Source organism: Aspergillus sclerotioniger (genome assembly GCF_003184525.1).
Source record: "Aspergillus sclerotioniger CBS 115572 chromosome Unknown BO94scaffold_63, whole genome shotgun sequence".
Taxonomy (NCBI): Eukaryota; Fungi; Ascomycota; class Eurotiomycetes; order Eurotiales; family Aspergillaceae; genus Aspergillus; species Aspergillus sclerotioniger.
In genome coordinates this window covers 6,107-17,223 of record NW_020291053.1, presented here as the reverse complement: position 1 = coordinate 17,223, position 11,117 = coordinate 6,107, and the positions used below count along the sequence as shown (strand labels likewise).

Here is an 11,117-nt window from a genome sequence, read left to right as displayed (position 1 = left end):
TTCTCTATAAATAATTCTGATAGCTATAAATATTACTAGTAAATATATTTTATAAATTCTTATACTGATTACTGTGGATTCTATCTAATATTTTAATAATATTAATTAATATTTCTTTAGAGATTTACAGGATTGATTAATTATTGTAATTAGAAGATTTAATAATCTTTCTAAATAAACTTTTTATATTATAAAAATATTTTCTTAATATATTATTTCTATAGTAAGAAGAGTGCAGTTTTAAGATAAAATATAATATCTATTACTTTTATCTTATTATTTATAAAGTAAAAATTGTTTACTTTAAAATAATTTCTTAACTTTATTATATAGTAGTAGTATTTAATTATACTATTTTTATAGTATTTTATATCCAGTATTATTCTTACAAGTAGTTTTACAATCTTTAAGATAGAAGATTATAATATAGAGAAACAGTTCTTTTCATTAATTAAATAAAGAATTAAAACAATTACTTCTAAACCTTGTAATTAATATGTTTTAGTTTATTTTATATCTCTTTTCAGCTAGTATTTTATCTAGCTTTACTAGTTATTTCTGTAATTATACTTTTTTAATCTCTACTTTTTTCTTATATAGTTTCTTCTTTAAAATAGTTATATTATTATTTTTATGATTTCCAGAGTAATTAATTAATCTAGCTATTTTTATAAAGTCCTTATTATACTGTAGGTTTGATTCTTTAAAATATACAGACTTAGTAATTAGATTACTTAATAAATTCGATAAGCCTTCTAAGATTATATTTTAAATGCAAGATATTATCTTCATTTTCAGATCTCTCTTATAAAGAGAGTAATCAGAATTATTAAAAATATAAGATTAATTTTAAAGATTAAGTTAAATATCATATTATAAGTTTATAAAACATAAATAATATATATATATCTAGATATAGGATTAATTACTGGCCTTCCACAGTTCCTGATAATTAATATAATAAATATTCTATTAAGTTATCTAACTATATAGATTGCTTAATCAGATAGCCTGTCTTATTACAAGTCCTGTGACTCTGGCATGCTGGAAGGGCGTGCTGTCTGTTGCGGGATTGCCTGAGGTGTCTAACACTTAGCTACTGATTATTAGAGTTATTGTAAATAAAGTTTACAGGATTAGGTTAAGTAGCAGTAGTATTAAAGAAATGCTGTTAATTATATTAAGATTAATTTGATTAGTTTTATAGATTCTGTACTGGTTAATAATTTTAGCTTTAATTTTAGTATTACAGCTTATTAATATTAAAGTTTTATTTGTATTTATTAAGATTTTGAATTAATATTCTAATTGTATTGATTATTTTTTAAAAGCAGTCAAAATCTTAGTAAAGAGAATATTACTAATTACTATTATAATAGTTATTACTACTAAAGTACTGTTTATGATTCAAATTAGTATTATATTAAGTATAATAAGTAATATTAGTTTCGGCTAAGTTTTACTATATAAATAACTTCTAAACAAGTAAATATAAAAAAGCACTAAGTTTATCTTTTCTAATATATTATAAAATATATTATTAAAGATATATATTAAGATGATTTTATATAAACAGTATCTATTAAAAAGAATAATTACATTAATAGTATAAATTAGATAAATAATATTTTAAGGAAATTTTTAGATAAAATATTAAGTTTATATATTAGTAAACATATACTTAATAATAATAAATTTATTTATAATAATAATAGGATTTACTTTAAAATATTTAATAAATTTATAAAATATATTATTTTTTAAAGAAGCAGACTTTCTAATCAAGTATCTTTTTAAATTAGAAAGTTTAAAACTGTATCATAATATAACAGTACTATAAAAATTAATAATAATATTAACTTTAATTAAAACTTTACTTTTATATAAAGTAATATCATGTATACAGTTAAGAAATATATTTATATTTTTATAATAAATTAAATTACTAATTTATTTTATAACAATATCATCTTTTATATCTGGCTAAAAGTAATCAACTTTATTAGTCTTTTAATAATCTGAAATATTATTATTATTAGTAGTAGTATTAAAGTGTCCGTTATTACTGATTAAAGTATTTAAAATTTATAAAAAATAAATAATAGTATTATTATTTAAATCTTATATATTTATAAATAATGTTATTAATCAGTTTTTAAAAATATTTAACTGTTACTTAATACTTCTAATAACATTCAGTATGTTATATATAGATAGTTTATCAGATTAATAATTAGTAATAATAATAAAATTAATAAATATAATATTTAATGATTTTATGTAGAGTACTTAACTTGATATAAATCTAGAATATAGAAAGTCTTTAAAAGAAAAAATAAGATAATACAGTTATAAAAAATTTAAAATTTTAAAAATCTTTACTGAATGAATATTAATTAGTATAAATAATATAGTTTCTTCAGAAATAGTAATTCCAGAGAAAATTTTGATTTAAGATAATTAAAAAGTACTGAAAATTAAAGTTAGAGTTTACTTTTTAAAAAACATATAAAGAAATATAAAAGATATTAATATAAGAAAAAAAATCTAAAGATAGTAATAATAAGATTAACAGATAAGCTGGAGCTTTATAATCTTAATAAAAAAATAGATCTTAAATAATTAAATAAGAAAAATTAAAAAGTATATTAATAGGATATACAAAAGTTTATTATAAATATTTAATAAAGTAAGGGATAGAGTGAATTAGATACAGAAGTTCTTTAACAGCTTTATTAAGAATGTTCTTATTAATATTCCAGTTAAAAAAATAGAGATAGTAGTTTATAAAGACAGGATCTTAAATATATAATTTAATAAAAATATAATTTATATGATATAAAATATCTGAATTGAATTTTAAAATATAAAAAGAATTTGAAAGAATATAAAATAAAGTAATTTATTAAGTAAGCTCAGTAATTCAGAGATTATCCTTTAATAATATTTAATATTTTTAACATAATAAATTTAACAGGACTTAGAGTATAGAATAAGATATAACATTTTCTCATAATAAAAAAAACAGAGAAAATAGAGAAAATAATAATAATTAATATAAAAAGAATATATTTAATAATAATATTTAATTAATGAGACTTTCAGAAACCCGAAATTAATAAAACAATAGAATAATAAGAAAATAGATAAAGAAATAAAAAAATAAATAAATAAAATAATGTATTATCAAATAAATAACAACAGATATTTAGAATCAGTTTATAAATATATTACTATCTTTATAGTAGTAAAATAAGAAAGATAATAAATATATAGTAGTATAATAATTATTAAAAAGACGGATTTATCAATATAACTATATACCGAAGATTAATATATATATATAGAAGAAACGCGGGGATGATCTCTAATAAGAAGATAGGAATATAATATTAGGTAATTAACAGATTACTGCAGGGAACCGGCACCTCTATATACATGAAGAAAGGACCCGACGAAGCGGTCACAATATATATGCAGAAAGACCGCGGGGACAACTTCCAGCAGGAAGGCGGGGCGGTCTATCAGATAATCAACATGATCGCCACAGGGAACGCTACATACATAAAGGGGAGCCGTCGAAGCAGTCACAACTACTCTAGAACTTTAAGCGTGAAGAGGAAAAAAGGAAAACAGAAAGTGTTGTGGGCGTCCGCTAAAGAAAAACAACACTGGCGACGGCAAAGCAAACAGAACAAACAAGATGACGTAAGCGTCACGTGATACCGGCCGGAGCTGCCGTCACATACAGTATTAAAAATTTCTTATTTTTTTCTATTCTTTATAGCTTAAAAAAGCTCCTTAAATTCTTTTTTTATTAAATGATTTCTGTACTTCTACAGATATTATTGATTAAGAGTTATAGAATCTGATAGGCTGGAATATAAGATGTTCTAGTTTTAGATGGTTGATAGGGTATAACCCTTTTTAGTCCACAGACGTATATGCAGATAATAATAGCCTTATGGTCTTGTTCTGACTTTTCCCCCTAAAAAGGTTCTTTACAGTCAACAGGCCTTCTACCCTGACAAGTAGATCCTATTACAGCTACAGAGATAAAAGGGTTTTTAACTATGTATAGAATCATGTGTGATGTACTTAGCAAGATCATGCCCTAGTCGCACTGTGATAAAGAAGCTCTTTTAAACTATAAAAATTATTTAAAAAATATAAAAATTTCTTAATACTGTATAGAAACTCCCTAAGAGAGATTAACTATAAGAAAGACTGATTTATCTGTAGATAGATTATTCTCTTTCTAGTAAATTTATCTTTTATTTACTGACCTATTATCTTGAGTAGTCCAGGGGCTTCTTAGCCCGTCATAACATGCAGTGTGATTTAGACTAATCAGAAACTGCACCGCACCGCTCCATCACTAATTATTATAAGTATTTATCAATGAAAATTCATTTCAATAACAATGAAATAAATAGAGCAAACATAATGATATAAGCATCATGTAATACTGGACTGGGCTGCCGTCAGACGCTGTACCGGGGGTTTGATAACAGTAAGGACCTAGTACAAACTACAAGTTTCATCAGTAGCCTTCAGTTCACGAACGATTTTACTTCATGTTACTGTCCAACAGCTTCAGGGACTTAGGATTCATGATAGTAGCGGTATCTGAAGATAGGGGGTCAAATTGGGAGGTATGAAAAATAAAATCATCTGTAGGATCTGCTAGCGCGGATCCCAGGACCAGACCGCGGAACTAACTGTATTGGCAGAAACCATATCATTGACATCCCTGGGACAGGCCAGTAGTTTTACCCACAAATCCTAGCCTTTCTTAGCCAGATACACCAGCCATGCCACCAAGTAACCAGCAGAACGATGCGAGTATCGCACAAGTAAGTTTTATCTCCGGTGGGCACCCATTACTCCGCCAGTAATACATGGGTTCAAAAGCGCGAGATGTACTATATTGGGTCACGCTGCATAGATGCTAACTGCGAAACACAGGCTTTCAAGGATATCGCGAGGTAAGCTCACGAGACAAGTCGTCACCCACAATAATTCATGCCTGATTTTTGGAATATAGCGGCGAAAGGACAGCGCTAGCGCTGGAAAACCACCTGAAAGCCTTGGAAGATAAAATAGACGAGTTACTAAATGCGTTTGAGAAGCAACCAAACAAATACAATCAAGCAGAGGAGGCGGGGGTGCCCGAAGTCAGTGACGCAGTGTCGCAGAACAAGTGTTCCAAATGAAAACGTCCGTCTGTATCCTTTTCCACCACTCCCTTCTCTGTAATGATACCATCAATAAGCACAGATGGTGTCACATCAAATGCCGGATTCCAAACATTGATTCCATTAGCAGCTATGCGCACCGTTTCCATTTCGATTTCGTTGCCGGCCTGATTATCACGCGGGCCTTTGACCTTGGTAACTTCAGAGGCCGGGCGCTGCTCAATTATGATTTCGTTCCCGGATGGAGTGGCCAAATCGATTGTAGTAAGGGGCGCGGCGACGAGAAATTTCACCCCGTGATACTTTGCAAGAACGGCAAGACCATAAGTACCTATTTTGTTTGCAGTATCTCCGTTAGCAGCCACCCTATCCGCACCTACTACGATGGCATGTACTCGGGCACCAGGTCTGGCAAGTAGAGCAGCTGCCATTGAGTCTGTTATAAGTGTGGCAGGGAGACGGTCGTGGACTAGTTCGAAGGCCGTCAGTCGAGATCCCTGATTATAGGGTCGTGTTTCGGTGCAGTATGCGTGGTGCAGGTCGCCCGTTGATGCAAGTGCGCGAATAACGCCGAGAGCTGTCCCGTAGCCCGATGTCGCAAGAGAACTGACAGTTGGTCAAAAGCATATCATTTGTAGTTGGCTTCATTGTTCTTACCCCGTATTGCAATGCGTGAGAACGGTAGCCTTTGAATCTCCCACGGCATTTGACAGAATCCATTGAGCACCATACTTCCCAATGTCCTTATTGTCCTTGACATCCTTCACTAGCATTCCCTCTGCTGCCTGTATCAAAGCAGTAGCAACAGTGCGCCCGGTCGATCCGGGCCGTTGTGTATAATCACTAATAACGGCCCTAAGTTTCGTAGCAGCATCACCGAGGTTCACTGCGGTAGGTCTGCTACTGACAAGATAATCGAGCTTTTCCATGATGAAACTTTGGACCTCATGGGCACTTTGGGAGATCTCATTGCGCGCTATGAGTTTGTGGAGCTCGGATGCAAGAGCGAGGGCTGCTACAATAGCAATAGCAGGAGCGCCTCTTACTCGCATGTCTTTTATCGCATGCCAGGCTTCCTCAGTAGTTTGTATTGTTATAAAGCGTTCCACATATGGCAGCTGGAGCTGATCGATGATGGACAGATTGCCATCACTATATTTGATTGCTTGCAAAGTCATGATTCCGACTTGGAAAAGTGGCGAATAATGCAGTTCCTTGGAAAACTCGTTGCGATATACAACTCGCGGAGAACAAAACCACAATGATGAAGAAAGATAGTCAACCAGGCGGACAATGCGAAAGTTGAGAAATATGACCCAGGGCTTAGCTTTGTGGTCTTTAATGATACCTGGGACTAGGATCACAGTTTTAACGGTTATGTGGGGCAAGGAACTGGCAGATGTATGTATTATCTATAGAATGGTAGGCACACTGCTTCTCCGTATAGAATTCAATCACAAAGGAACCCACAGCTGGGGCATATTTCCATCAAAGATGTTTGGCCTGCGTGAAGTTATTCTTATATTAGATTATAATGGCTGTTATTAATTCCAGTGCTAGTTTTAACGAATGATGTTTTTGCCTGATTAGATATTCACCTGACTGACTGTCTTGTGAAGCTTATTGACAACTATCTGAGCCTCGAACCACAGAGGATTGGGCTACTTCATGTTTCTTCCAGATCTGGCGCGTCATCCGGACTTCCTCATCTTGATATCATATCAAGCTTGTAAAATAAAGTATAAGCAAGAGCTCGAGGGAACTTTGCTCTCTCCTGTCATACTGGGACCCGAAACAAGAAGGCCCAGTCAGTGTTAAACCCCAAATTATCGGATAAAGCTGTCACAAATTGAAGGCATATCAATGAGCAGAAATATACAGCACTATAAATCTCATGATACTAACGTTAGAAGTGCCAATCTTGGTAGGTCTGACATGACAAACCATTATTTCCTCGGATGAAGGCATCCCCATAACTGCGCGTCAATTGTCCATTAACAAATTCCTCGGATTTCTCCAATGCTATATTCATATAGCCGTCTACCGATTGAAGTTCTCCTGAATAGCTCGTTAGCGATATATTTCCTCTCCCGTAGTTGTGTTCATCGCCTTTCCCCCATCCCAATCCTGAGGAAGACGCTAACACGGGCTGGATAGGGCGATGATGTAAGGGCAAAGGGCATATATATCATTACCTTTATAGACAACTCCAGAGTTCAATTTGACAGTGACTGGGGCGCCGATGATCTCCCCCAGGAAAGTTGATGGATCCTTGCCATCAGAAGATGCACCGTTCTCCATTTTGTTGCCCTTTCCCTCCTTGTATCTTTAGTTTGTGACCCGACGGACTGGGAATACTTAGGGGGTGTCAGGTAGCTGTTCCTTCCAGGCAATAGCAGAGATATTGGGGTATCAACTTTAGCCCGAAAAGGACTAGGTGATCGCCGGGAAGATTCAACACGTGCTGTGCTGTCTGGCAGGGGCCGTACCGTACCTTTCTACCTTTTACTAGGTCATCACTTCCTGGTCACCTCTTGAATCGTGTACCAGTAATTCTGTCTGAAATTATTCTTGGCGACACGAAGCTGCTGGCCTTCAATAACCGCTCATTTAACATACCCTCTGCACTTATTGGTACCCTGTATGATACATAATTGGCCTCGATGCGATCGTTTTTCAATAAGCCTTCATGGGCAAGCAGGGGGGACGAACAAGCAGACTTAAATTTTTACCGTCATGCTGGTCAAGTCTACAATGACATTATCACTGCATACCAAAAGGCACGTGCTGGACGACTCTCAGCGGAAAAAGATAGCCCCAAACGTCGATGTCTTCCTTCTAGACACTCCCCAGACAATAGCATATCCAAGCCCATCAATAATGGGGAAGTGTCGCGCAGTGCGGAACAATCACCGAATATTGAGGCCGGCTGTTGTGATGATTTTGAAGAAAAAAATAACAGCAACAGTCATCAATCCCGAACTACATCCATTGGTATCTCGGGTACAACTACAATAGAGGCCGACATCCAAAGTTGTGAGTCATCGACAGACATGAAGCTGATTCATATTGAGACCCCTGCTGCGGGCTCACAGCTTGCGGGGGGGGTAAAGGAGAAGACAAAGGCCCCCATCAAAGGCTCACATCGCCAGAATCCCCAGGAACTTAATGAAACTCCTATGTCTCATAACCACCGCCTCGCGCATAATGAAGCGATAGTTCAGATTCTGATTACTTCAAAAATTACAAACACCAAACCATTGATTGTTCGCCGGAGAATGCACCAGCCATTAAAAGATGTTCGCCTTGCATGGTGTAACCGTCAACAATTTAGCAAAGAAATGCAAGCTTCAGTCTTCCTAACTTGGAAGGGTAAGAGGCTGTTTGACGTTACCACATGCCGAAGTCTAGGAATACAGACAGATCGTGGTATTTTTGTCGGGATGAAGGAATATGATCCTTTTCAGGTAGATGGCGAGAATGTACAAGTTCATATGGAAGCTGCCACAGAAGAAAGTCTCAGCAATAATCTGCGCCACTCACCGACTGTGACCGACACCGAGTCTACCTTTGAGCCTGCTGGTTTGACTGAAGGAAGTTCATCCGCCGACAAGGTTACTCTAAAGTGTCCTACTTTTGGTGATCTGAAGGTAACACTTAGCTTGGACATGCAAGTATCACAGTTAGTTGTTGACTTCCGCGATGCCAAGAAAATCCCTGCAGGATGTGAAGTGTTCCTTGTGTTTGATGGTGACCGCTTAGATCCACTTTCTAGCCTTGCAGACTACGAGCTCATTAATGATGATCTCGTCGATGTTATAATCAAATGAATACTACAGGCAGACCTTACTGAATATGAATAACCCCGCATCTCTTCAGTTTAATGAATCAGTTGAATATGCCTTCACTAGCTATTCACAATAAACTCCGGCTTTCTTCTCTTTGTGTTCTTCAATATCAATCCATGTTCCCTACTAGAATAGTCACAGTGCGACCTTGCTAAGTGCACGGCACGTGACCCTACACACAGTTAAAAAGTCTTTCACCCTTATAACCCTCAGTGTAGCTTCGAGCTATATCTTATTTATTAATCCATATATAGCTTGACTAGTTATCTATCTAAATATAAGTTATCTTAATTAAATCTGCTTATTTAAATCCTTTATCTTATTATTTTATTAACCTGTATTTAAGATTATATAACTCTTTCTTTAAAATAGAGAAAACTATTTTAAAATATTTATAATCTTATAAGTCTTGTATAATCTAAGCAGATTAAATATATTAATTTAATATATTAATTATAAATACATTATTATTTTTATTATAAAAATAAACTGTAAATAAAACTATTTCTCGAGGTGCGGGCTGTGACGGGCTTAAGAGCCCAAGAATTACTCAAGATATGTGTTGATAAGTAGAAATTAAATTTACTGAAGAGCTATCTATCTACAGATAAATTAATCTTTCTTATGGTTTGTTAGACGCCTCAGATAACCCTGTAACAGATAGTGTGCTTTCCTGATGCACTAGGGTCACAGGACTCACAGAGAGACAGACTATCTAATTAAGTAATCTATACAATCAGATAATTTAATAAAATATCTATTATACTGATTATTAGAAACTCCAGAAGACTAGTAATTAATTTTATATTTCTATATACATATTATTTATATTCTGTAAACTTATAATAATCTTTACTCTGATTTTTAAAATTTATTTTATATAATTTTATATCTTTCCACATATTTCTAACAGTTCTGATTACCTTTTCTAGAAGAGAAGTCTAAAATCAAAAATATTATCTTATATTTAAAATATAATCTTAGAAGAAGACTTATCTAATTTATTATCTAATTTATTAAGTAATCTTATTATTAAGTCTTTATATTTGGAAATATTAGATACACAGCATGATAAGAATCTTATAAAAATAATAATATAATTATTTTAAAACAGGAACTACATAAGAAAAAAGTAGAGATTAAAAAACTATAATTATAAAAATAATTAATGAAGCTAGATAAGATACTAGTTAAGAAGAGATATAAAATAAATTAAAATATACTAATCATAAGATTTAGAAATAAATTTTTTAATTTCTTGCTTAGTTAACAGAAAAGAATTTCTTTATTATATTATAATCTTTTATCTTGATGAAAGGTTATTGTCAAACCCTAGGATCGCTTCTCCCTGTTCCTGTTAGCTTAGCTCCCGTTCCAATACGTACCTTCGAACTGAATCGAGGTAAGTCAGGCTGATGACTATCTAAAGGTGACTGGTCCTGAACAAGAGAAGAGAAGTAAGGCCAGATAGTGCCGCGCAGCTATCCGTAAGTAAGTGCGGACGAGTGTTGTCGCTAAGCTTTACCAAAACGTATGGTTACTTAAAGACAGTGTTATTGAGCACGAAGAATAGAACTAGCTAAGTACATGAAAGGGTGTCATTTTATCCTATCCTTCGTATACCATATCATATACCATTCAGGGTAGATCAAGGGTCGATCCAATCACATTCCTGGATCCCAATATACCTTGCGTATACCTTCGATAGTGGATCTGATGGTAGATGATCACGTGACACAACGCCACTCCAACATTACTCAGACCGGGATTCTACTCGATAAGAGTTGCTGGTTGTCCGAGTCTTGCCTTGTCGTCACTTTTCTGCCTAACGAGTCCGCTCCGCTAGTGACCTGGCTAGCAGGGGTCTATAACAGTTATAAAACTATTTAAAAAAATAATACTAGATATAAAATATTATAAAAATAATATGATTAAATATTATTATTATATAATAAAATTGAGAAATTATTTTAAAATAAATAATTATTACTTTATAAATAATAAGATAAAGATAATAAATATTATATTTTATTTTATACCTATACTTCTCTTACTATAAGAATAATATCTT

The 11,117-nt window shown here is 33.2% G+C and overlaps 3 protein-coding genes across 3 annotated transcripts; 1 reads left to right on the top strand and 2 right to left on the bottom strand.

Annotated features, from left to right (window-relative positions):
- Nucleotides 1-4,743: 4,743 nt before the first annotated feature.
- On the bottom strand, nt 4,744-6,584 carry BO94DRAFT_629308 (S-methyl-5-thioribose-1-phosphate isomerase). Its single transcript, XM_025617546.1, has 2 exons — nt 5,856-6,584; nt 4,744-5,804 (listed from the first exon to the last, which is right to left on the bottom strand). Exons 1-2 carry the CDS (start codon nt 6,374-6,376, stop codon nt 5,150-5,152), a joined length of 1,176 nt encoding a protein of 391 aa, XP_025461373.1. The 5' UTR covers nt 6,377-6,584; the 3' UTR covers nt 4,744-5,149.
- Nucleotides 6,585-7,104: 520 nt separating this feature from the next.
- On the bottom strand, nt 7,105-7,499 carry BO94DRAFT_480314 (U4/U6-U5 snRNP complex subunit LSM6; the record flags this gene model as incomplete). The annotated part of the gene is made up of 2 exons (XM_025608789.1): nt 7,105-7,256; nt 7,394-7,499. The coding sequence occupies 2 exons, from the start codon at nt 7,497-7,499 to the stop codon at nt 7,105-7,107; spliced, it is 258 nt and encodes an 85-aa protein (XP_025461372.1).
- A 172-nt stretch (nt 7,500-7,671) lies between these two features.
- On the top strand, nt 7,672-9,257 carry BO94DRAFT_356409 (small ubiquitin-related modifier domain-containing protein). The gene has a single exon (XM_025607131.1). The coding sequence runs from the start codon at nt 7,862-7,864 to the stop codon at nt 9,026-9,028; it is 1,167 nt and encodes a 388-aa protein (XP_025461371.1). The 5' UTR covers nt 7,672-7,861; the 3' UTR covers nt 9,029-9,257.
- Nucleotides 9,258-11,117: the final 1,860 nt, after the last annotated feature.